This window comes from Staurois parvus, unplaced genomic scaffold, assembly GCF_062004578.1.
Source record: "Staurois parvus isolate SC_StPar_1 unplaced genomic scaffold, SC_StPar_1.0 ptg000008l, whole genome shotgun sequence".
In the NCBI taxonomy this organism is placed as follows: Eukaryota; Metazoa; Chordata; class Amphibia; order Anura; family Ranidae; genus Staurois; species Staurois parvus.
In genome coordinates this window covers 434471-461790 of record NW_028317804.1, presented here as the reverse complement: position 1 = coordinate 461790, position 27320 = coordinate 434471, and the positions used below count along the sequence as shown (strand labels likewise).

At 44.2% G+C, this 27320-nt stretch overlaps 1 protein-coding gene across 1 annotated transcript in view; it reads left to right on the top strand.

The window, feature by feature from the left end:
- Nucleotides 1-6280: 6280 nt before the first annotated feature.
- Nucleotides 6281-27320, top strand: part of CARD14 (caspase recruitment domain family member 14) — a 195671-nt gene continuing 174631 nt past the window's right edge. Inside the window, exons 1-3 of the mRNA XM_089668671.1 lie at nt 6281-6366; nt 24688-24738; nt 24955-25185. Of these exons, the coding sequence (XP_089524797.1) occupies nt 24975-25185 (211 nt within the window). The 5' untranslated portion in view covers nt 6281-6366; nt 24688-24738; nt 24955-24974. The remainder of the gene's footprint in view (nt 6367-24687; nt 24739-24954; nt 25186-27320) is intronic.

Here is a 27320-nt window from a genome sequence, read left to right as displayed (position 1 = left end):
TCCCCCTCATTCTTGAGTAACTCAATAAGGGGATGGGCAATCCTTGCGAAGTTCACCACAAATCTCCGATAGTAGGAGCAGAATCCTAGAAAAGACCTCAGTTCCATCACAATCCTTGGTTGGGCCAAGTTGTGACAGCTTCCAGCTTCTTTGGGTCTGTAGCAATGCCTTTGGCAGAAACAACATGTCCTAAGTAAGTGACAGAGGTTTGGTAGAACTGGAACTTCTCTAATGACAGCTTCAGCCCCTCTTCATGAAGTCTCTCAAATACCTTTTTGAGCCTTGCCTTATGCTCCTCCAAGGTCTTTCTGAAGACAATTATGTCATCCAGGTAAACCAATCCCTTGATTAGGTTCATGGCACCAACAGTATGCTCCATCAGTCGCTGGAAAGTGGATGGAGCTCCCAACAACCCTTGAGGCATCCTGTTGAATTTAAAGAACCCCAGCGGGCAGATGAATGCTGTCTTCTTCCTAACCTCTGGATGCATTGGGATCTGGTAATATCCACTCTTCAGGTCCAACATGCTAAACCATTTTTCCCCCGACAGGCATTGAAGAGCATCCTCAATACGTGAAGTTGTGTACTGGTCAGGGATGGTCCTTCTATTCAAGGTTTGGTAGTCAGTGCACATTTGCAGTGTCCAATTCTTAGTTCTCACCACTACAATAGGGGAAGCATAAGGACTCCTGGATTCCTGAATGACCACTGATCTCTTCAGCTTAGCAAGCTGCTCCCTGAGATCTTCCAGGTTACTGAGCGGGACCCGCCCTGGTCTCTCCCTGAACGGCTTGTCTTCCTGCAGCCGAATCCAATGCTGAGCACTTCTGGCACAACCCACATCAAAGTAATTCCTGGAGAACATCTTCTCCCACCTAGACAACTGATCTTGGACTCTATGCTGCCACTCAGGAGGCAATGACTCAGTCAAGGACAGGAACTGTCCCTCCAGCTTCTCAAGGACCCCTGTAATGTACCACCTGGCGGTACCTCTAGCAACCCACGGGATAGGATTCCCCAGAGCGCGGAGTCAAAGTCCCAGTCTGCTTGTTCACCAGGCCCCTGATGGTGGGGTTGGACTTGGAGCAGACAGAGACCTGAGTACACCACCCATGGTAGAGGGATCCGCCAGAGGTATCTGCAGGATAAGAGCCTGATGTGAAGAGGCGGATGGGTCCGAGCAGGACAGATGGATGGATGGCTGAGCAGAAGCGTGGTCAGACAGGCCGGGTGGGTAACCGTGGGGACAGCGTGGTACACGGCAGCAGGCAGAGAATAGTTGGGTCACTCGCCGGGTCAGTAACGGAAGGTCAGATACAATGAGGGGCATCAAAGGAGAGGTCAGGCAAGCCAGGGGTCAGAGCAGGAAAAGACAGCATGGTCGGAAACAATCAGGGTCGGCAACAATCAATCAGCACAGATATAGGAGCAGGAACATCAGATGAGACCATACGTCAACCAGTGTCAGTGCAGAGCGGATTTAAATACCGCGCCCTGCGCTGTCATTGGTGCCTGGCGCACACCCGTGGTCCTGAGTGCGCATGCGTGAGTTCCGTCGTCGCCGCCCAATACCTAGTGCCCGCACGCCAGTGCGAATCAGCACACTGCGCCGAGCTACACGCCGTGGTGGCTCCTGACAACCCCTTTCTCAGACATCCCTGTAGGAGCCACCAGAGTGGCTGGACTCACTAGCCAAATCAGCATTCAAGCCTTCAATGTGACTGGCTGATCCAGAGGCTGACTGGCACTTCCGCTTTGGGTCAGAGCTTTGGTGGGCACTATCTCTGACACCAATTTACTCCTGCTCCATCTGGCTGCAGGTCTGTTTCCAAGACAACAAAGGGGCCTTGCTGATCCCAAGTCAACTTGACATCAGCTTTCATGCAGAATATCTCACCCGGCTGCAGCACTCTCTCTCCTGCTCCTAGCCTCCATAGTCTTCCTACCCCTTCAGCCAGGGCATTCTGTTCTCGGACCATCTGTTTAAAGGCCTGATGCAATTGAGGATGTATTCTTCTAAGCACAGAATCATCCTTCCCATCCAGCGGAGCTAATAACCTTCTCACCAAGTCAGTATTGGTCCCTATCAGCATTGAGTTTTGATCTGCACCTGGGGGTCAAAGGTTTTTGTCTTCCCTGCTATGGACGACCCATAGGTAATCTTGATTGGGTTGTAGCCATCATAGGGGAATTACTCAGATCAAATTCCCCCAATCTCTGGCTCTTCCAGTTTACGCATGTGTTTCAGATATCTATCATAGAAATCCCTGTATAACAGTGTCACTTGTGCACAAGTATCCAGTAGAGCTTTGGTGTAAATCTCTTCCACCTGTACTGACACTATAGGAGAAGGGCCTATAAGTTTATCTGGCAATTTGGCTCTCTTTCTGGAATGGGTTAAGTTCCCTCCCCTCCTTGTTAACTGCTGAAAAGACCTAGCAGTGGCTCTGGGGGGTGGTGGCACATTGACTCCCTGTGTCCTTTGTCCCATCTTTGGTGGCTGGATCTCTGGCTGGGGTAAAGGGGCAGCTGTACGAGCTGAAGACTTCCTCTTATGCCTTGATTTGGATTTCTTGGAGCCCCGAACTTTGTTGGGATTCTCAGTTGGCTCCTTCACTGAGGCCCCCTTTGAAGTTTCCCTCCTTCTGGGCAAGCATGACTTTTTGTAACTCTTTAAATACTTCAGTTGCATTGTCTGAATAATCCCTTCTCTATAGACACTGAACTTGTAGATGCCCCCATTATTTGCAGCAGAAGCCTTCTCTCAGGTCAGACGTAGTCGCTTGCAATTTAGCCTGAGTCTCCAAGGCCTGTAATAGGGCATGTTGTACCCTGCCTTGGGTCTGAATGACTTGAGTCAGCAGTTAAACTGGGACCACCTCACTGATGGTCTTGATAATAGAAGGATTTGAGTATTCCTCTGCCTCAGTCTCCATATCACTGCCATCTGCAGGAACACCCTCTTCCGCTTGATTCATCTAGGTTGACACTCTCTTCCTTGACATTATGTTTTGGCAGCTCTTGAAATCTCTTTTCAGCAAGAAAGGCTTCTTCTTCCCTTACTGCCTTTACCAGCACAGGATTGGTGGAGGCCACTTGTATACCCCTAAGTAACAGTTTTAGCACGATCGGGTGATTAGGCCTATCACCCTGCAGAACGCATTCCATATGGACCTTGTCTTGGGGATCAATCCCTTTCTTAAGAATAATTTGGTGTAGGATCCGATCCACTCTAGTTATATAGTCAGACAGTTTCTCACCCTTACATTGATAGGTGTGATCAAACTTGTACTTCAGATCTGGTACCTTCTCTACCCTACCGAACACAGCATACAAGGCTTCACTGTAGTCCATAGCCACACAGTCTGGTTTCCCCATCTGCAGACTATGAATCACTTCAGCAGCTGGGCCCCTAAGAATCTCACTCAATCTCTGTATTTTTACCGCCTCTGGGACACCCAGTCATCCACTGCTTGTAGAGCTTGATCCATCCAGCTTTCCAGCTTTTCCTCGCCAGTAAGGGTTGGACTCTGCCCAGAGAAGAACCGAAGCTTTCGGTATCCCTCATTCACCGAGGCTGCCTTACTCCTAACTACGCTCTCCAGCTTGCTCAAATCAGTGTAAAAGGAGGCAGGGAGCAGACTGGCCATGGGTACATCAGTTTCCACCGATGCTTCTGTCCCACGAATGATCTTCTACCAGGTCTCCAACAGGCATCAGGGGTATTATTCGAGCCTCAACCCCTTGAGCCAAACTCACAACATACTTCTTGAAGCAAGGCGGTACAGCCTCTCTCCACTCTGGCACGGCATGTGTGCAGTCTAAGCCAAACTCAGTCCTCATGTTAATAAGATAAGCTCTTTGTCCTGGTACAGCTCTCTTCACTAGCTGCTGGACCTTCCTTTCAGTCCATTCACTTCCAGGTATTTCCACCACTGTACACTCCAGTTGGCTACCTTGTTACTGGCCCCACACTGCCACTGCGGCTGGATCCTTCCACTCTCCGTCTCTCGGTTCATCAATCTGCTTGCTAGGACCAACCATGAGGGGTAGCCCCCAAATGTAGAGCTACCCTCATGAGTGCCACTGTAAGATAACAGTCCCCAAAGGTTGCCCTGACCTTGCAAGCCTCCTTACACCTCTGGCACCTTGGGCTCAGACATAATGCACAAGAAGTCAAGATTTCAAAGACACCAAATTGCAGTGCACAATTGAGTATTTGTTAATGGTTCTTTAGTTGCAGACAGTTAAAGCAAATACTTCTTAAGACAGTAACCTGATTACTAATCTCAAAAGGAAACACAAAGGTGCGTTCAGTAGTGAACACAACAAGTCAGCAGTATTTCAAATATACTCAAAGAGAGCCTTTGACCTCAGGTATGAAAGGGAGAAGAAAGACCTTTCTTAGTGTCAGACTGCTCCCTTAGAATCCCGATGCCACAGGTACGAAAATATCAACACTCTTTGGGAGAGCTAGATGTATGATATATGCTATAAACAAATTCTAAATAGATTTTTCCCTTTAATATAAGCACTGATGTGAGGCACAGAGTCCTTGTCTTTGAGAGTAGTCAAAGGGAGTCTTGAAGAAATTAGTGTCCTGAATATCCGGCTAGTTCAATAGAGACCCGAAGAGATTGCTGTGCAATGGCAACCAGCAATCCTTGACATTGTAGGTAAATTACTCCAGGTAAAGGTTACAGATGTACAGTCAGATGTATAGTAAAGGTGTCTGCATGCAGTGTACTAATGTAGAGTGTACACAGTGTGGGCTTCAGACCACTTGCCAATCCTGATGACACTACGGCTCAAGGGATTCAGGATGTCCTGGAAGGGCTCCTGCAGAATCTGCACCAGGGGCATCAGGCCTATCCCCATGCGACACTGGGTCTCCACTGTAACTGTAGTGGCGATGCTGCTAACCAACTCTGGACAGTCACTCTGCTGAATGGAAGCTCTCCCACTACAGATCCTTCACCTCGTCCGCACTGCATGGCATACTAAACTCTCACAAGCAGCTGGGTCTCTCCTCTCAGGTTCAGGCCACGGTCCGAAGAGAAAGCACTTCTTCCAGGGTCTGATTTATATATCCTCTCCCAGTATTCCACTTCTAGCCGGCTGGAACCTGTAACTCACCATAGTATTGGTCCCTCTGCAAATCCAGCCTTCTGAACTACATGTCCCACAATCCTCTGCTCATCCCACAATCCTCCACTCTTTCTGTGCCTCTGAACAATATTTCACTATTGTAGCTAAACACTAGAGGGAGCGATAGCTCAGCATAGTTCTTATATATGAATGTCTTGCGATGGCACAGGTAAGTTAGCCAGTACTGGGCTACACGCACATAACACTCTGATAGGCCTACCCTAAGCCATGGATTTAACCTTCAAGTGATTTTTATTCATGAGCTGCACATTAAGAATCCATAGAGTTGAACAGGACCATCTGGGATGATAATGAGGTCTGAGCACCCCTAAAACCTTTGTGGGTGAACATAGGGTAGCCTTGTTGTTTTAAACGTCTCAAGCAAAAAGTGACAGCTTTTAAAAAAGGCACAGAGCAGTATTATATCCACAAAGCTGACAGGCACCCTCTCCAAAACATATAAACCCAGGAATGCATCCTTACAGCCAGTAATAACCACATCTTGAGAAGCTAATAAACAGAAGTTACCGGTGTTAAGCCAGAGCACTATTAGGCAAGGTGTTTCTCAGTCTGTTGGTACCTACTATAGATTGTGCTTCAGTAAGCTGGAAAATCTTTATGCAGGGTGGAGCGGAGAGTGTCATCATCCTTACATGTTCAGGACAGTGCAGTGAGTTTACCCTGCATTCTTCACACCATCTTTTGAGATTTCAGATGCCAGTGAGATATCCCCATTCATTATCTAGCTGTACTGGTTAGCACTCATTACTAGTACATAAATTGACAGAAATTTCCCCAAACCATGGAAAAAATTGCTGCATGGGCTCTAAATCTTTACCACTGTCTAAAAGTAAGAAAATGAAGTTTGTCTGTAGATGCATGTTTTACTAATATTATAACAAATATTACTTTAATGCACTTTAGTGGTTTGGCACAGCAGGGCAAATCATTAAACAGGCAATACACATGCAAATAATGTTTCCTTAATTCTGTGTATTTTCTTTTTTAAACAACTTTCCTTGGCTGAGTGTTTTAAAGCAGTATGTGTAACTAGTAGAACCAGCCTTTCCACTCCCATCCTTCACCCTCCCTTCTTGCTAATGACAACACTCCCTACACGACAACAAAACCTGTATCGGAAGTATCACGTACAGGCAGACGTAAGGTATGGACATCTTCCTCACAGGGAATTCATTCAGTTTATGATTTCCAGTTCAGGTGAGTTTCCAGATCATGGAATATTGTTATATGATACTTACTGTAACTTTTCTTGCTTGGCCACTCCTCATGTCAGCATATTTTTGGGACACAATGGTATGCTGACACAAGAAGACCAGGAAATTACAATGTGTATATTATAAGCCTTCCTTTATTTCCTCACTAGCAGGACTTCCAACCCATGACATACATGTACATAACATCCCACATGACACCTAATTATTCTTTCCTTCTTTTCTTCTTTTTTTTCTTTCCTTCTTTTCTTTTTTTTCTTCTTGTTTTGTGCCTCTGTTCTTTACCTTCCTTTTCTTCTTTCTTTTCTTTCTTCTTGTTTTGTGTCTCTTTTACTTTTCTTAATTTCATTTTGTCTTCCTGTCTTCTTATATTGTGCATTTGTTCTTTATTTTTAAATTTTTTCCCCCTCTTTTAAATGTGTATCCTTTACTTTTCCTTCTTTTTTCTATCTTTCTTCATATGTTGGTCCTCTATTCTTTACCTCCCTCCCTTCCTTTATTTCTTTCTCCTTATTGTGTTGCCTCTAATCTTTTCTTTCTTTGTATGTTGTGCCTCTATATTTTACTTTACTTCTTTCTATTCTTTCTTGATTACCTTTCTTCCTTGTCTCTTCCTTCATTGCTGGTTTAAACGCTCAACTAACTAAGGACTTCCACCCCACTATGTGGGTTCACTAGAAGTACAATAAGCCCAATAGTTCCCAAAAGAGATATCTGAGGGACATATTCTCCCCATTCCCCAAAGAGCCCTTAGGCTCCCACATAACACCTAATTTATTCCAGTTTTCTTTCTTCTCATTCCATGTCTCTATTATTATTATTATTATACAGTATTTATAAAGCGCCAATAGTTCACTCAGCGCTGTACATTACAGAGGGGAACAGAACATGTGACAGAACAATACCAATACAATGCAAAACATGAGGGGATCGAGGGCTCTGCTCTTTCGAGCTTACAATCTAGGAGATATGTCTCTATATCTTTCCTTCCTTCCTTGTGTATGTTTTTTAAATTGCGAGGATTGTATCCTCTTCAGTGAATGTCCGGTGAGTGTCACATTCACTGAATTATAACAATACGCCAAAGTGTTTAAAGAGGAGCTCCACTCAAAATGGGAAGTTCTACTTTAAGACATCCTCCCCCCTCCTCTGCCTAACTAGCATGCTATTTTGGTGGGGGGAATGGGTATCTAGCTTTGACCTAGGCAATCCGAGTAGAAGTTCTCCTTCCCCCCTCCCTCCCCGCAGTCTTCTGAGACACGAGACAGGTCCCAGAAGACTGCAGGACCATTTATAAAGTGCAACACAACTTGCGCATGCGCAGTGGGCACCTGGCTGTGAAGTCAAAAGCTGCACAGCCGGATGCCCAGAGTTAGGATGCCGGCACTGGGAACCCAGAGGCTAGTGAAGAAATAGTCCGGGTGAGGATGGCGCTGGATCCTGGGACAGGTAAGTCATCATTTATTAAAAGTCAGCAGCTATAGGGTTTGTAGCTGCTGACTTTTAATATTTTTTTTTGCTTACAGCAGGGGTGGCTAACCTGTGGCTCTCCAGCTGTTGTGGAACTACATTTCCCATGAGGCATTGCAAAGATGGGAAGTTACTGACTTGCAGAGGTATGATGGAACTTGTAGTCCTGCAGCAGCTGGAGAGCCGCAGGTTTGCCACCCCTGGCTTACAGGCTGAACCTCCACTTTAAAGCCCAACTACAAACAAAACTTTTTCATGGATAGACCTGGAATTAAATACATCTGGCAAATTTTTGTTGCTATTCATGACCCTGCTGGGGGATGTCACCTCATTCCCTGCCCCTCTAACAAGCAATTAGCTGTCATCACCAGGGCAGGATTTCAAAGCGGTAATAAAAGTATGACAGAAGCTCAACTTTCAAATTTTGTGGAAAATTATGTTTTCTTGTAGTGTGCCCACAGAAGAGATTTTTCATCTAAAAGGGCAAAATCCCCAATGGTTACACAAACAGTAATACAAACCTGACTGGGGTTTCTACAGGTATATCTTCCTCAGTCTGTCCAAAGCGAAAAGTTTTGACTGGAGCTGGATTAAAACCCTACTGCTACAGGGCAGTATGGCTGCACAAAATCACATGTATATATATATGTGATTTTGCATTTCCGGTTGGTTGCTACAGATGTTGATCACTGGGTCCCGGCCAGAGATTCCCTGCCATCACGTGATCGCCGTGTATCACTGACAGGGGAGAGACCTGTGTGTAAACAACACAGGTCTCTCTCCTGCCAGCAGTAACATGCTGCTGTGTACTTATCAGCACAGCAGAGATATACACAGCAGCATGTTTCCCTAGTAAAACACGCACAGCACATACAGTAAAACAGCACACAGTTAACCCTTTTATTGCCCAAGATGTTAACCCCTTCCTGCCCAGTGTCATAAGTACAGTGTCAGTGCTCATTATTAGCACCGATCACTGTATTAGTGTTACTGGGAATGTCATTGGCAGTTAGTCAGTTCCCCCCAGTGTCAGAATGCCCGCTATAGTCCCTCTATAAGTTGCTGATCGCCGCCATTACTTGTATAAAAAAAAAAAACTAATTTACATTATTATTATACAGTATTTATATAGTGCCAATAGTTTGCTCAACGCTGTACATTACAATGGGAGACAGTACACGAGACAGTACAGTAACAATACAATACAAAAGGGGTTCGAGGGCCCTGCTCTTTGGAGCTTACAATCTAGGAGGGAGGGGATTGTGGTACAGGAGGAAATAGCTGTGGGGGATGGAGTGGTAGGAAGAGTGGAGGAGATCGGCAATTAGAAGAGGGCGGGGTAGGCTTCCCTAAAGAGATGGGTTTTCAGGGTGTGTCTAAAGGTGAGGAGGGTAGGTGACAGTCTGATGAATTGGGGTAGTGAGTTCCAGAGGATGGGGGAAGCCCAGGAGAAGTCCTGGAGACGGGCGTGGGAGGAAGAGACCAGGGAACTAGAGAGTAGGAGGTCTTGTGAGGAGCAGAGAGTATGTTTTGGGTGGTATTTGGATATCAGATCGGTGATGTAGCTAGGGGCAGTATTATGAACAGCTTTGTACGTCAATGTAAGCAATTTGAATTTAATGCGTTGGGCAATCGGAAGCCAGTGGAGGGATTGGCAGAGGGGAGTGGCGGATACAGAGCGGTTAGTAAGGTGGATGAGTCTGGCCACAGAATTCAGGATAGACTGAAGCGGGGATAGCCTGTGATGAGGTAAGCCGGTGAGGAGGGAGTTACAGTAGTCGAGTCGTGAAATAATAAGGGAGTGAATGAGTTGCTTAGTAGTTTCTGGGGTTAGGAACGGACGTATTTTGGAGATGTTGCGGAGGTGGAATCTACATTAACTTGTCAGTGATTGGACCTGGGGCTGGAAAGACAGATTGGAGTCTAGAATGACACCTAGTACTCTGGCTTGCGGAGTGGGACTGATGGTGGCGTTGTTGGTCATGATGAAGTTAGGGGGGGGGGGCGCGGGCTGGGGGGTAAACTAGGAGCTCGGTTTTGGACAGGTTTAATTTGAGGAAGTGGAGTGACATCCAATCTGATATGTCGCTCAGTAGGCTAGTGATTCGATCGGATACTGAAGGGGTGAGGCGAGGGGTAGAGAGATAGATTTGCGTAGAAATGGTAGTTGAAGCCATGGGAGTGTATCAGCTGGCCAAGGGAGGAGATGTAGATGGAGAAGAGAAGGGGCCAGAGGACAGAGCCTTGAGGGACCCCAACAGAGAGGGGGAGTGAGGGGGAGGTGGCAACATTATAGGTAACACTGAAGGAGCGCTGTGATAGATAGGAAGAGAGCCAGGAGAGCGGAGTCTCTGAGGCCAAGAGAGTATAGTTTTTTGAGGAGGAGGGGGCGGTCAACTGTGTTGAAAGCCGTGCAGAGGTAGAGGAGTAGGAGCACTGAGTAGTGGCCATTAGCTTTGGAGGTTAGTAGGTCATTGGTGAGTTTGAGTAGGGCGGTTTCGGTGGAGTGTATGGGACGTAAGCCAGATTGTAGGGGATCAAGGAGGTTGTTGTCGGTAAGGTGGGAACTCAGGCGATTATAGACTAAGCGCTCGAGGAGTTTGGATGTAAATGGCAGCAGGGACATGGTTGTAAGTTTGTTCAGGTCGGTGGGATCCAGGGAGGGTTTTTTAAGTATGGGAGTTATGTGCACGTGCTTCAGACGGGAGGGGAATGCACCAGTAGAGAGGGAGAGATTAAAGATGTGAGTGAGGGAGCGTAGGATGGAGGGGGACGGTGATCGTAGGAGTTGTGTGGGGACAGGGTCAAGGGGGCAGGTGGTGAGGCGGGCTTCAGAGAAGACCTTAGTGACCTCTTCAGTGATAGCAAGGTCGAACGAGTGGAGTGTTGAGGGGGTTTTAGTGTGAGGGATGTTAGGTTGGGTGGAGGTCTGGACAATTGCGAGTTCGAAGGAGAGGAGTGTTGAGGGGGTTTTTGTGGGAGGGAAGCTAGGTGGGGTGGAAGTCTGAGCAGTGGCGATGTCCCTACGAATTGCGTCGATCTTGTTATGGAATTAGCAATCTCGTGAGCGGTGAGTGAAGTACTAGGTGGAGGTGGGGGGGGGGGTGAGAGAGTAGAGCGTTAAAGGTAGAGAAGAGCTGGCGAGGGCTGGAGGACAGAGTATTGATGAGGGTTACAAAGTAGGCTTGCTTGGCAGCGTGGAGGGAGGAAGTGTACTGTAGGTGTGGAAGTCAGATAGGCACATGTACTGGGATTGCTTTTTTTTAGCAAAAACATGTCACAGAATACATTTTGGCCTAAATTTATGAAGAAATTAGATTTTTTAAAATGTATTTACTGGATATGTTTTATAGAAAAAAGTCAAAAATATTGTTTTCATTTTTAAAAGTTGTCAGTCTTTTTTTTTTCATACCGCAAAAAATAATAAATGCACAGGTGATCAAATACCACAGAAAGAAAGCTCTATTTGTGGGGAAAAAGGGACATCAATTTCATTTAAGTACAGCATTGCATGACCGTGCAATTATCACAAAAAATGTCCTGGTCAAGAGGGATGTAAATCCTCTGGAGGGCAAGTGGTTAAGGTGAACAAAAGTCCATTGACAAAGGTCCTTTGTCATCAGAAGCAGTTAAATAAACATAAGTGAAAAGCAGCTACAGGTAACTGCTCCCTTAGGCCTCTTGCACACAGATGTAATGATTTACTGATGTTTATACTCAGGGTCTTGCTGGGAAAAAGATTCTAAATAAAATGCCATAAAGACCTTATATACATATTTACATACGTACAGGCATGTAAATGTGCATAAGCTTATACATGCATAAAATTCTCCATCCTATTCTTCTTCGTCCTATTCTAACTGCCATTGTTACAATTTTCATGTGTATGCTCGTATACTTGTGCGCATGAATTACTACACTCAAACGTAACTTTCTCTATTTTTATTTTATGGGTCTGAATTCATTGCTGCATTACTGATCTTTAGACAGCTGTATGCATTGTCCCTTTGACAACAATACATTTAAAAAAATGCTGTATGGCTGCAATTGATACATTTTTTCACCTATATGCACAATTTTCTTTTTCTTTGTAAAATTCCCAGGTTACTCTAAAATCTTGGTGCTACATTACAGGTTAAAGTGACCAGATCTCACTCCAGTCTCCCTTGGTTTTTAAGGCCAATTAGACATTTTACAAAAAAACTATGCCTGCAGACACTGGGAGGTTGCTGTGTTATCACAGAGGCAGCCTACACAAACCAGCAGCTTTCATCATCCTCTGCTTCACTTCGACAGGAACTAAAGTCTGCAAATACTCACCTCTGCTCCAGCAATGTGACATCCTCCAGCACCCTCACCACCACTGATATCTTCTCTCCAGTTTGTTTCAATTGCGAGGTCTCTAGCTGCTTTGATAGGCAGGTTTACGCCTTTTGGCCATCATTATGATGGGCCAATAGGAATGGGTAGGGATGGAGCTTAGAAGCAAGCCTCCCAATTACCCGAAGTGTTGACTAAAACAGAATGCTTTTAAAGCAGAATTGTGGCCACAAAACCAAAAATTGGGAGCAAAAAGGTATTTTATTACAGAAGAGATACTATGGGGTTGATTTGCTAAAGCTAGAGAGTGCAAAATCTGGTGCCGCTGTGCATGATAGCCAATCGGCTTCTAACTTCAGCTTGTTCAGTTAAGCTTTGACAAATGTAGCCAAGTGCCAGCTACATTATACTGGAACCCAAGGAACACTGATAGGTGGAAATATGGATCAAGTATTTCCCCTCTAGTGCCCAGTATTCATTATTGCATCATGTCCTGTCAGCAGAGTGTAAGAGCTAATCTCTTGAGAGACAGCAGAAGATCTTGGGACCTGTTGTCCCTCTGCCTCCCCACACTGTATTCCTGAGTCCTGTTTGAACTACACATCCCAGGAGGCTGGTCTGGCAAAGAACATTGTGGGAGATCCTATATATTTGACTATGATTGGTGGGTTCACTCTCCTGGCTTGGGACTTTTGACAGGACAGTTGGAGGCTGCCATTCTGCACACAGTAGCAGCGGACCTTGCAGCCTAGATGGTTACAGTGATGTTCCACAGATCGGATCTGCATAGCTGTAACGCAGATCAATAGACTGGGTGCCACAGCTGTTCATCTTCATTCAGAAACCCTCACAGTTCATCTTCATGCTTCTGATGTTGTTCTTCTTGTGCTGACAGCTTGCCAAGTTATTGTCCCTCACCACTCACTTGAGAAACAAGAGCCTGTACAATACACTCTGTTCCTGCAGAGGCTGCATCCATATCAGGATTGGTGAGCAGGCGGAAGCCCTACTTCTTTCTGCCCTTGCTATCAGCACTCCAGTCAGTATCTACTTAACAGTACTGGCCTATAAGTATTCAACATTGTTTATGGGCTCCAACATTGCTAGCAAAAGACAACTCTCCTCCAAGCTGGAATTTTCCCTTCTGCAGGTCCTAAAGAACTACATAGCCATCTAAGGAAGCACTCTACTCTTGTGTGTTATTACTAAACTAAAGGGGTATTTTAGTGACAGCACACCAGTGGTTACAGAGGGAGCTGATGACCTTCAACCAGTGTTGCACGTGGATGGTTATTTTTTAATTGCATCTGATTCATCTTGATAATCATAATTGGCCATTGCTAGTCTAGTGTTACTCAACCACTTGGGGTTGTATTTAGAGTTCACTCATTTTATGTGCCATTTAAGATTATTATGAACTGTGAATTAGAACCTTTGATTACCAGTATTCAATATAACAGTGACTGCTATAGAATTGTGTTTTGTGCTTTTTCTAAACTCTGTGCCAATATTCTTTATCACTAATTTGGTTTGCAGCATGTCTGAACCTAGACTGTCACAAGGGTTGAGAAGCTTGCATGGTCAGGGCAACAACTGGAGACAAGCATCAACTAGTGGCCCCCACGGGGAGTAGCATTACACAAGAGCTGCACCAGATTTTGCACTCTACAGTTTTAGTAAATAAACCTCCATGTCTCTTCAGCAATAGGCAGGCTTCTTACCTTCCTCCCATTGCAATCTTCTTTACACTGTACACGTAGCTGTACACTGCTCACCAATGCATTCATTATGTAATAAACCCCAAACCAAAAGTGTAATATATTTCAGCTTTCTAATTATTAGATATGGTGGCTGCATTTGTTTTCATTTCTTTGGCTTTTGTCGCTCTGTTTTCATCTGGTGATCTGGCCAGTAACGCATCTTCTGTATTAGAGTGTCCCCACTCTGGATGAATGAGCACATGAGGCACAGCAGACATCAGCATCATCAGTATGGGAGGAGGGGAGTATTAAATGTATTTAACACTTTATAATCAGTTATAGCAGTGTTTTTCTTTTGGGATAAAGGTTTTTCATAAATAAATAAAAAATGATCATTGTAAGCAGTGTAAGTAAGTTGTTTGTCTCATCCTTGTAAACTGATATATTCTGCTATAGAGCTTTGGAAAAACAAAGCCATGCTGGCTGGATAACCAGATGAAAATAGAAGAAAGAAAACTTTAAAAAGAAAACTAATGCAGCCATGACATGTAAGAACTGGTAAACTGCAATATAATAAAATGTTTGCTTTTGGGTTTAATACCTCTGTAACTGAAAGTGGTGTTATCCACCTGGGTGTGTGGCAGAGCTGTTTTAAACTCAGGTATGGATGGACATAAATACAAATTGTTAAGTAGATAAAACAAAGAAAGAAACCAAAATATATATAGGGTTAAAAGCTGCAATACTTACATTATTCATCACTGCAGCAAATTCCTGGCTTGTCCTCTTCTTTCAAACACTCCGGGGTTTATTTTTTGGGGGGGGGGGGAGGTTGGCAATTCTCTGTCCTGACTTATAATGCAGGAGCACTGCTCCTTTATCGGACATGATGTCATAATATGACCATTGGCCAGCATGCCAAAGAGAAGAGGCTACAGGGAACTGGACAAGTCTGGGATAAGGTAAGTATTACAGCTTATCCATCTGGCCCCTAGACTTTTCAGTGGAGGGGGGCCACTCCAAGAGGATTTAAAGAAAGTACCATTGTTAAGTTCTAACAATACATATAAATGCCAATACTGAGTGAATATTAAGTGAACAAAACCCTCCCGTCCTTTTTAGCCAAAGAAGCTGCAATCTTAGCCTCTGTTTGATCTGCAATTGTCATGGTGCTGCACAGTTATGACACTAGCCATTAGATGTATTGACAGCTTGGTTGGGGGCACAAGCAATTGTGATATAATTCCCAGCATGCCTTGAATGCAACCTTTTTGGGAAATGATTAAATAAAAAAGCAATATTAAACTCAAAAACAAAATGTATTGTCTTCCAACGTACCAATTCTTAGATGTGATATCTGCATTTGTGTTCTTTCCTAGATTGTAAGCTCGAAAGAGCAGGGTTCTCGAACCCCTCGTGTATCACATTGTATTGTTATTGTACTGTCGCATGTTCTGTCTCCCTTTGTAATGTACAGCGCTGAGTGAACTGTTGGCGCTTTATAATACTGTAGAATAATATAATAATAATAATAATTTTTAAGCCTTTTTCCTTTATATTTATCTGGCGATCTGGCCAGTCAGTCTGTTATTTTTCAGCTTTCTTTAACAGACCAAGCTGTCAAGCAGTTAGAAGGTTGAGACAAACCATTTACCACTGACCAGGGTGCTTACAATGATCAGCTTTCCTATTTAAAACCTTTATCTACTGTAGCCGCTAAAAACGTGTTAGCTGGATTTCAGCTTTGCTTTGTGAGTCAAGTCCATCTAAACTTTTTTTTATGCATCTAACACTACCCTCTCCTCAGACGTAAGCTGGCCATACACTATACTATATATTTTCAGTCCAATTTCTGCCCAATTTCCTTTAGATTTACCTTTAACTATGTAGTGCAATGGCCTGTCTAATTGGATACAATTGAAAGTGTTGTTTAAGTTTGACCTCCTATTATATGGTTTTTGGTAAATCTAAACCAAAAATCTCAAGAAAATTGTATAATGTATGGTCAGCCTAACAATGCTGTTATCCAAAGGTATCTCTGCAGCTCCTACATCCAGAGTGGAGACACCCTAAGACAGGAAGTGTATAAGGCTGGCCATACATTATAAAATTGTCTTGAGGTTTTTGCTTTAGATTTACCAAAACCCATATAATATGAGGTCAAACCCAAACAACACTTTCAGTTGTATCCAATTTGGCTGGCCCTTGCACTACACAGTTGAAGGTAAATCTAAAGGAAATTGGGCAGAAATTGGACAGAAAATTGTAAGAAAATTGTATAGTGTATGGCCAGCCTAACTGGCAAAATCCTCAGGTCAAAATAAAGGAAAAAAGTGTAAAAAATAAGAAAAAAATAGAGAATTAATGCACATACCACATTTATATTTTTGTTTTTAGGTTTAATACCACTTTTGAGTAAAGATATTTATTAAAAGACTGGATATAATCAGTATACAGTCAGGTCCATAAATATTGGGACATCGACACAATTCTAACATTTTTGGCTCTATACACCACCACAATGGATTTGAAATTAAGATGTGCTTTAACTGCAGACTGTCAGCTTTAATTTGATGGGACAGAATAATAATCATAAATCACAATTACAGCCTGAAGTCTGGAACGCATAGACATCACCAGACGCTGGGTTTCATCCCTGGTGATGCTCTGCCAGGCCCCTACTGCAACTGTCTTCAGTTCCTGCTTGTTCTTGGGGCATTTTCCCTTCAGTTTTGCCTTCAGCAAGTGAAATGCATGCTCAATCGGATTCAGGTCAGGTGATTGACTTGGCCATTGCATAACATTCTACTTCTTTCCCTTAAAAAACTCTTTGGTTGGGGGCGTGTCCAAGATGGCAGCCGGAGCGGCCGCATAATCCGGAGCTCCGGCGCCGAACTTCTGAATCCGCTGCCATCCGTGTGGCAGCGGATCACGGAGAGACAGCGGGGGATCCGGGTAGCATCCCCGATCCCTGGGAGGCGCACTCCAGGCGACATTTCTGCCCCTCGTGGCGGTAGACGTCCGTGGCCTGGTGCGGCCGCGTGGGCCGGGGCTCCGGCGTCACCCATCAGTACTCCCATCTGCACCCACTGCCATCCGGGCTGTGGGAGATCACTTGGGGACATCCGCAGCGCCCTCTGCATTGCTGGGACTAGGGGAGAGACGCCGCTGTGTGTTCCTGCTTCCCGTGGTGGAGGCGGCATTTGCAGTCTACAACGTCTGTCTGGAGCCTCCTTCATCTGATCGCAGTGAGTGGGGGGTGCGGGTGGCCTCCTGTTATTGGATCCCCCCACAGTGATTTGTGGTGCGGGCCTCACGTTGCTGACCCCGGAGCCCGTCATCATCCGTGACCACGGCCCCTGTTGGGCTCAGAGGCCTACTGGGGCCTTAGTACTGCCCTGGAGGGTGTCTCCCTGGAGGGCCCTGTGCAGGGTGCTGGAGATCCTCTGCTTCCCACGTGCCCCTCTTGTGTCCCAAGTTGGGATCTGGTGCCATCATCCTGCTCCGGTGTGATATCTCTGCTGGTTGCTGCGATCTATGTCCTCTCTGCCTTTCCATGGCTTGCTAAATATTTTTACAATACAATGTTCTCGCAGATGGATCTGACAGCATTCATGTAACTACAACCCTAAACCTTTTTTGGGCGTTATAGGTCCCCTGGGGTTATAATCACCATTCATTATCCTATTTTCAGTTGATCACCCCCAGGAGACTCCCTGTATGCCGTCCACTAAGAAAAAAAAGGGACAAGCCCAGAAGTCCCTCACGACATACCTACTTAAGGCACACGAGATTTGCGGCATGTCTCCAGTCAATACAGAGCGAGCATCCCTGTCCGATCCCACACAGGATACCACAGCTCCTTTATCGGCCTTGGTCAGTGAAAATACACAGCAACTCACAAAAGGGGACTTGGAGTCCTGCTTGGAAACTATGTACGCCAAGCTAGCCGCCAAATTTCAATCAGAATTGCATAAAAGCACTAATGTTCTCTCTCAGGAAATAGCCACGCTGGGCTCCAGGACAGACCGCTTAGAAACCAAACACGATGAACTTAGCCTGGCCTATGGTGAACTTTCCAGAGAGCATGATCATTTACAAACAGCCTTTTTTCAACTGCAGGCGCAGGTTGAGGACCTTGATAATCGCAATCGCAGGAATAATCTGCGAATCAGGGGAATCCCGGAGTCTATGTCTGACCTCTCCTTAACCGTGACCAAATTACTTCAATCACTCCTCCCGGATCGTGACCCTGGGTCTTTTGCCTGTGACCGCATCCATAGAGCCCTGCGCCCTAAACCTCCTACTGACAAGCCGCCTAGGGATATTGTCCTGTGCATGAGGGACTTTCTGACCAAGGAAGAAATACTCAGAGCTGCTCGCAATACCCCAACGATCTCCTTTGAAGGCTCGGTTTTACAGATCTTTCCGGATGTTTCCCCGGCCACGTTGGAGAAGCGTAGAAAAATGAAAGAAGTTACAACGGTCCTGTTCTCAGCTCGTATCCGCTACAAGTGGGGCTTCCCCTTTAAGTTGATAGTTTCACATAATGGGAGCACATATATAGCTACATCCCCTTCCGAAGGTAGAGCAATCTTGGCCAAATTAGGCCTAGCGGATGCCTCATCACCTCAACGTCCACCCTCCACCCCTCGTATCTCTCCCATTTGGCATACCCCATCTCCACGGAGGGATAGAAGGAGAGTCAGACAGGATCCGGGTTGACAGGTTCATTCTCACTTGCCTACTACCCATTGTTTGACGGTCCTTGGTCCTGCCTATTGTCTTTTATGACTTTACCAAGAATTGGGACACAGGGATTTTGCTCTTCCTATCTTACGTTGTCAGGATGTGTATTTTTATGGTTACTGCTGTGATATTTTTGTAATTCTGAGTATTGTGTGCCTTGCATTGATAGCTGGACGAGATAAGGTATAACAACGGTCTCCGGACCCTCTTAATTACGCCCATTGGTTTATGGTTTCACAACTCTTCGACACGTTACCCCACCCTGCCTCCTGACATGGCCGGAGGTGTCGCCGCCCGATTGAGGGGTGGCAGCTCCGTTTTACGTGTTTTAGGGAGACAGGGTCTGGGCCCATTTGGCCCCTTTACATTTGATTTTTTTGTTTTATCAGGTATGACAAATTTTCAGCCTGATCCATGTTCTTCAGTTACCCTCTCAATTGTAGGAGCTATTGAAATCTCCTCTCCATTGTTTTTTGTATTCTCTTTTCTCAAAACTTTAGTGCATGAGGCTGGTGTTGTGTCGGTCTGTGGATGTCACGGCCCCCATGTTGGGGCCGGGGGGTCCCCTAGGCTGGTTCTGCCACCTGTACGTCTGTCTGATGTAGACCTGCGGATTTCTATGTCTAGTCAAGTGATTTTGGGGGATATCCCTGCAGTGTGTACTTTTATGATGATAGTAACAAGCTCTGTTTGCTATGGTAATTCAATGTATTTTGCATAATGTCCAGGGTTTCAATTCGCCAAACAAGTGCAAAACAACCTTTCTTCAATATAAACGACTGAGAGCCAAGATTATCTTATTACAGGAAACACATTTTGCAGCCGCAAAACACCCGACATATTTTCATAGATTTTATAGGCAGGGGTATTATACCCTGCATTCCTCCAAGAGTAGGGGAGTGGCCATCTTTCTACATAACTCGTTCCCCTTTGAGGTTCAACATGTGTATCGTGATCCGGACAGTAGGTTTATCATTCTTAAAGGCACCCTTTCAGGTCGAGAACTTACTATTGCTAATGTCTATGCACCGAATTCGGCACAAGCTACCTTTTTTTCTAAATTTTTTGGTGCTCTGGATAGGTTTTTGTCCCCCCATCTATTGGTGGGTGGGGATTTTAATCTGGTGGCAAATCCTCTTTTGGACCGTAGTTCCCCCACGCACTCTTCCCAGGCTTTCCCGAAGTCCCTTACTAAGAATCTAGATGCCCTCCAGTTGGTGGATGCCTGGAGAGCGCACAATATAGGAGCCAGGGATTATACATTTTATTCCCACCCACATGACTCTTATGCTAGATTAGACTATATATATTGTACCCCGATTTTACTAGCTAATTCTAGGATAGCTTGCATTCATTTGAGCCCCTGGTCGGATCACAGTATTATGGCCTTATCTATCACGTTTGTGGGATTGGCACCTACTCCCGTTATCTTGGAGACTTAATGACTCTATGCTGACTGATATTGACTCTCACCAGGAGGTGATTACATCTCTTCAGGAATACTTTCAGTCTAATTCAACCCCTGATATTTCCCCAGCCACACTCTGGGTAGCCCACAAGGCGGTCCTCCGAGGCCCACTTATCTCCATGGCCTCGTCCAGAAATAGAAAACGTTGGCAGCAAATACTACTTCTAACTCGAGAATTAGAAGCACACTATAGAAGCCATGTCGCTAATCCATCTCTACTTAATAAACAGCTACTGTCCCAAAAGCGCTTGGAACTGAATGCCCTGCTTTCCCAAAAAACTGTAAAGGCCCTCCGCTGGTCGAAGGCCTCGTTCCTATTACATAGCAACTCGGCATCTACCATGTTTGCAAGGAAGTTGAACCATTATCTGCGCCCCCCACACGTGTATAAATTACGCACAAATTCGGGTGCTATCTCATCTCTACCTCAGGAAGTCTTGGGTATTTTCGAAAATTTTTATTCTAAGCTACTAGCTCCTCCGCAGTCAGATTCTGTTCCTCTGTCAGACTCATGGCTGGATGCTATACCCCTCCCTGCTCTTACACCCTCTCAGATTGCCTCTCTTAATGCCCCCTGTACTTTAGAGGAAATAACATGTGCGATAAGCGCGCTTAAATGTTCTACTGCTCCGGGTCCTGACGGATTTACCTCTAGCTATTATAAACATTTTGCCTCTACATTGGCTCCATACTTGATAACTTTATTTAATGATGTTTTGCAGGGGGGTAAGTTCCCTGAGGAGATGTTGTTGGCTAACATGTCTCTAATACCCAAGCCACAGAAAGACCACTGTTTGCCACAAAACCATAGACCAATCTCGGTCATGAATAACGATCTAAAAATATTTAGCCGTATTTTGGCAGACCGGTTGGCCCCTATCATCTCCTCTTTGGTTTCTCCAGACCAGTCGGGTTTTATTCCCGACAGATTTATTACTGATAACATTCGTCTCACTCTAAATGTTATTCAAGACGCCAATTTACATTCCAAAGAGGTTCTGTTGATGAGTTTGGATATAAACAAGGCCTTTGACAGTGTTCTTTGGCCCTATTTGTTCTCCTTGTTACGGAAAATGGGCTTCAGTGACGGGTTTTTGGCAGGCATACATGCCCTATACGACTCTCCTAAAACAAGAATTAGGTTTCCCGGCTGTAACTCTGACTTCTTTACATTGGGTAGAGGTACCCGCCAGGGCTGTCCTCTTTCCCCCCTTTTGTTTGCGCTGGTGTTTGCGCTGGAACCTTTGGCATTGGTGATTAAATCACATTCGGATATTTCTGGCTATTCATTATTAGTTTCACATTTTAAGCTGAGCATGTATGCTGATGATGTTATGCTTTTTATTACTAACCCGTTGACTTCTTTACCTAACTTGTGTGCTGTACTGAATGATTTTGCCAAAGTGTCAGGTCTCACCGTTAATTTTACCAAATCTGTGATTATGCCTGTTAATGTTCCTGACTCCCTAAGTGCATTTCGCTGGGTCAAGGACAGGATATCCTATCTGGGGATTAATCTCACTCCCAGATACTCAGATATATTTACAGCTAATTATCCACGATGTGTATCACGTCTCTCTACACTACTGAAGATCTGGCACGGTTGTCATATCTCCTTTCTGGGTAGAGTCACGGCGGTTAAAATGAACATTTTGCCCAAACTGCTTTATCTTTTTAGAGCACTTTCAGTTCCGGTCTCAAAAACGTTTTTGGATCACTTTCAGCGGACTATTAACAATTTTATTTGAAGAAATAAGCATCCATGTTTTGCCTCATCCATTTTGTATCGCTCACAACGGACGGGAGGTCTAGGTCTTCCTAACTTTTGGCTATATTACCTCTCGGCTCGTTTTGCGCAGTTATCACAATGGGCTACTATTAACTCTCAAATCCCATGGATCAAGTTTGAGTCTCAGTCGATACGTCCTTTTTATTTACCGGGAATTTTATGGTCTAACATCTCCCCCCGATTGCTTATTTTTCATAACTCCATAGTGACCCACTCGCTGACACTTTGGTCCAAACACAAATCTAAATTGGGTTTAGTCTCTCCTATTCCCCCAGGTGTGTCATTTTTTGGTGATCCTACTTTTGTTGTAGCCTTTTCTTCCCCTCACATGTTTCGTTGGTGGTATGATCGATCTTTTAGCAGATTATCTGATTTCCAAAGAGGAGGATCTTACATTACCTTTGATATGCTGCGCGTGTTATTTGATGTTCCTCTTCGTGAGTACCTTCGTTATAGACAGATTAGGCACTTTTTTAATGCGCACTTTGGCCTTACCCCATCCTCTCCGATTTCCTTTTTTGAACGTATCAGCCGTGACTCTCCCAGGGGTAGGGGTCTTATTTCAGATCTTTATCACCAATTTTTGATCTGTCTTTTTCATGCTCCCCCTTTGTACAGACGAAAATGGGAGGAAGATTGTGGCATCACTTTGTCAGATGAAGATTGGGATTCCATGGTGGATAATATATGCAAGAGCTCTAGATCTCTTTCGGTTCGTGAGACGGCCCTTAAAGTTCTAACCAGATGGTATTATACCCCGTCAAGACTACATGTATTGTTTCCACAAACGTCCCCTTTATGTTTTCGAGGCTGTGGTTGCATAGGTACTTTGGTTCATATATTTTGGGATTGCCCGACAATATCTTTGATCTGGCGTAGGATTTCTGAGGTGGCTGCCTCACTATCAGGTACCCCGATACGATTGTCCATGCAGACCTGTTTATTGGGGGCCCATATCCCAGGGGTCTCTGATGCCAATCTGAGATTGATACATACATTATGTATTGCCACTTTATGGTCTATTGCCCTACATTGGAGGTCCAATGTTGTACCCTTGGACTCCGTTTTACACAGAATTGACGCTGTAATGCTTATGGAACGTATTCATTATACCCTACTGGATAAGATGCACTTATACGATAAAAAATGGGAGTCATGGAGAGATTATAGACATTTATTGCATGCTTAATAATATCCCCAGTACAAGTTGGCTGACATATACTGTTGACAGATGTATCACTCAACCTACTTTATCGTTTACGTATTTCATGCACTCGTACCTTCCTCTTTTCTTTTCTCTTCTTTGTTATGTTAATATATTTTTATGTATTGTACTTTTCAAAAGTGCCTTGTTTTTGCTGACAATATCACTTTAAAATGTGCTGTTGTTTTACTGTCTACTCATGTACAATAAAATCGTTTGTAAACCAAAAAAAAAACTCTTTGGTTGCTTTTGCAGTATGCTTTGGGTCATTGTCCATCTGCACTGTGAAGCGGCGTCCAATGAGTTCTGAAGCATTTGGCTGAATATGAGCAGATAATATTGCCCGAAACACTTCAGAATTCATCCTGCTGCTATTGTCAGTAGACACATCATCAATAAATACAAGAGAACCAGTTCCATTGGCAGCCATACATGCAAACGCCATGACACTATCACCACCATGCTTCACTGATGAGGTGGTATGCTTAGGATCAAGAGCAGTTCCTTCTCCATACTCTTCTCTTCCCATCACTCTGGTACAAGTTGATCTTGGTCTCATCTGTCCATAGGATGTTGTTCCAGAACTGTGAAGGCTTTTTTAGATGTCGTTTGGCAAACTCTAATCTGGCCTTCCTGTTTTTTGAGGCTCACCAATGGTTTACATCTTGTGGTGAACCCTCTGTATTCACTCTGGTGAAGTCTTCTCTTGATTTTTGACTTTGACACACATACACCTACCTCCTGGAGAGTGTTCTTGATCTAGCCAACTATTGTGAAGGGTGTTTTCTTCACCAGGGAAAGAATTCTTCGGTCATCCACCACAGTTGTTTTCCATGGTCTTCCGGGTCTTTTGGTGTTGCCGAGCTCACCGTTGCATTCTTTCTTTTTAAGAATGTTCCAAACAGTTGTTTTGTCCACGACTAATGTTTTTGCTATCTCTCTGATGGGTTTGTTTTGTTTTTTCAGCCTAGTGATGGCTTGCTTCACTGATAGTGACAGCTCTTTGGATCTCATCTTGAGAGTTGACAGCAACAGATTCCAAATGCAAATAGAACACTTAAAATGAACTCTGGACCTTTTAGCTGCTCATTGTAATTGGGATAATGAGGGAATAACACACACCTGGCCATGGAACAGCTGAGAAGCCAATTGTCCCATTACTTTTGGTCCCTTAACAAGTGGGAGGTACATATGAAAACTGTTGTAATTCCTACACCGTTCACCTGATTTGAATGTAAATACCCTCAAATTAAAGCTGACAGTCTGCAGTTAAAGCATAACTTTAACTTTTTTTGTTTCATTTCAAATCCATTGTGGTGGTGTATAGAGCCAAAAATGTTAGAATTGTGTCGATGTCCCAATATTTATAGACCTGACTGTATGGTTATGCTGTATGGTTATTCAGCTGCAAAGATATCTTGACAAGTGAACTTTGTGCTCTAGTGAAAGCAGAATGTTTTTTTTTAGCAGGCTGGAAAATTACGCAGCCCTGGGGGTGAAATTCCAGTTATGTAGCTACCCACGTAGCTATAGTAGGGAGATGAATGTAACTAAGAATGGATATATGTGTAATACAACTTCTCATACTCTTTTCCTTTTCTTTCTAGAGCTGATGGTTTTAAGTACATTTTTACACAGATATATGGATTTATTTTGAGGTACGTTCTTAATTAATTTTATGTTATTTATCATTTTTTTTTTAATTATTCTATATCTTATATAACTTGCTTTTGTTCTTGTTGCGCTAATAAGGAAGTAAAGAAATAGTGGCTGAACTTTAGCCAACCATAAGGTCATGGTATTTACTGCTCTCTTGGTATTCGTTTCAGGTGCTTAATTAGAACAATAAGCACATGACTTCATTCTTTATTCAGGTCGTATATCATAGACAAATATGTCAGCACAGTGGAAGGCTGACCCGGAGCTGACAGACATGGAGGAAGAGGAGCTTTGGGAAATGATTGAGAAGCACAGGTGTAAAATTGTACAGAAACTGTCTCCGGAACGTCTGACTCCATACCTACGACAAACCAAAGTGTTAGACGCCATGGACGAAGAGGAGGTCCTGCACTGTGTCAAGTTTTCAACCAGGGCTATGAGGCTGGGTGAGTCTGACTACTACACAAGTGAACTTGAATTGCTTATTGTACAAAGCATGTTTAACAGCATGTCACACATTGGTTTAGCCATAACTTTATGACCACTGACAGGTTAAGTCAGTGTTTCTCAACTCCAGTCCTCATGGACCCCCAACAGGTCATGTTTTCAGGATTTCCATTATTTTGCACAGGTGATTTGATCAGTTTCACTGCCTTAGTAATTACCACAGCTGTTTCATCTGAGGGAAATCCTGAAAACATGACCTGTTGGGGGTCCATGAGGACTGGAGTTGAGAAACACTGGGTTAAGTGAATACCATGATTTGTTTTTTTTAAATGACATCTGAGCATCAATGGGATATACTAGCCCGCAAGTAAACATGTTGCCCCTGAAGGTCATGTATTGAAATCAGAAAAAATTTACCGTACATTGCAGTTTGTTGTGTATGGGGCTGCGTACGTGTCAGGACCGGGATCACCTGCTGGTGGTACTATGGTTCCCTGGGTGGAGGGCTATAATTCCAGTGTCCACCAGCAGCCAGCAGATCCCAGTAATCAGTTTCCACCTGATTCTGGCTGTTGGGAGAGTATTTATAGTTAGGCTCTCTCCTGTTAGTGCCTTTTTCTCCAGTGTTTTGCTTGCTGCCAGATACTGCTAGCCATTATCCTGTTCCTGCTCCTGCCCTGTACACTGTATCCTCCTGCCTTGTACTTGCTCTCCCTTGTTTTTGATCCCAGTTTTTGTTCCCCCTTCCCATTTGCTCCTTGCACCTTCAGGTTTCCCTGCTTTTCTGTGTTCACCATTTTGTATTTATTGTATATAGTTAATTGTTAGGTTTCAGTTTGTTAGTTTTTAGGTATTCTGTCTTATTTTTAATGTTTGCTGATCTTTGGATGGATTTTGTTTCACTGTAAAATCTCACTTGAAGCATACACAGTCTGGTCCCAGTTTCCTGAATGCAGCCATGCAGATCTGCCCATTCCTGCTGCTGATTCCTGACAGGCAGGGTGCCCATGCTCACCTGTCTCCATAGCCAAAAGCACCTACAATGGGCAATTGAGCATCAGATCTTCAACACAGAGCTATGGAAGAATGTGGCCAGGTCGGATAAATCACATTTTCTTTTACATCATGTGGATGACCAGGTGCTTGTACATTGCTTACCTGGGGAAGAGATGGCACCAGGATGCAGTATGGAAAGAAGGCAAGTCAGCGGAAGCAGTGTGATGTTTTGGTCAATTTTCTTTTAGGAAACCTTGGTTCTGCCAATCATGGGGATGTTCCTGTGGCACATACCACCTACCCTAACATTGTTGCTGACCAAAGTTCACCCTTTTATGGAAATGGTATTCCTTGATAGCAGTGGCCTCTTTAAGTAGATTAATGAGCCTTGCCACACTGCAAAAATGGTTCAAGAATGATTTGAAGGACACAACAGTTTTAGGAGTTGACTTGGCCTCCAAATTCTCCAGATATCAATCCAATCAAGCATCTGTAGAATGTGCTGGAAAAACAAGTTCAGTCCATGGATGTTCCACCTCACAACTTACGGGACATAAAGCATCTGCTACTGCTAGCTTTGTGCCAGAGCTAGAGCTCTAGTGGAGCCCATGCCTTGATTGGCCAGGGCTGTTTTGGTGGCAAAAAGAGATCTACTCAGTATTAGGTGGGTGGTCATAAAGTTATGACTGATCAGTGTATATACAGTTGTGCTCATAAGTTTACATACCCTGGCAGAATTTATGATTTCTTGGCCATTTTTCAGAGAATATGAATGATAACACAAAAGCTTTTTTTTCACTCATGGATAGTGTTTGGCTGAAGCCATTTATTATCAATCAACTGTGTTTACTCCTTTTAAATCATAATGACAACAGAAACTACCCAAATGACCCTGATCAAAAGTTTACATACCCTGGTGATTTTGGCCTGATAACATGCACACAAGTTGACACAAATGGGTTTGAATGGCTATTAATCCTCACCTCTGATCGGTTTGCTTGTAATTAGTGTGTGTGTATAAAAGGTCAATGAGTTTCTGGACTCCTGACAGACCCTTGCATCTTTCATTCAGTGCTGCACTGAGGTTTCTGGATTATAAGTCATGGGGAAAGAAAAAGAATTGTTAAAGGATCTGCGG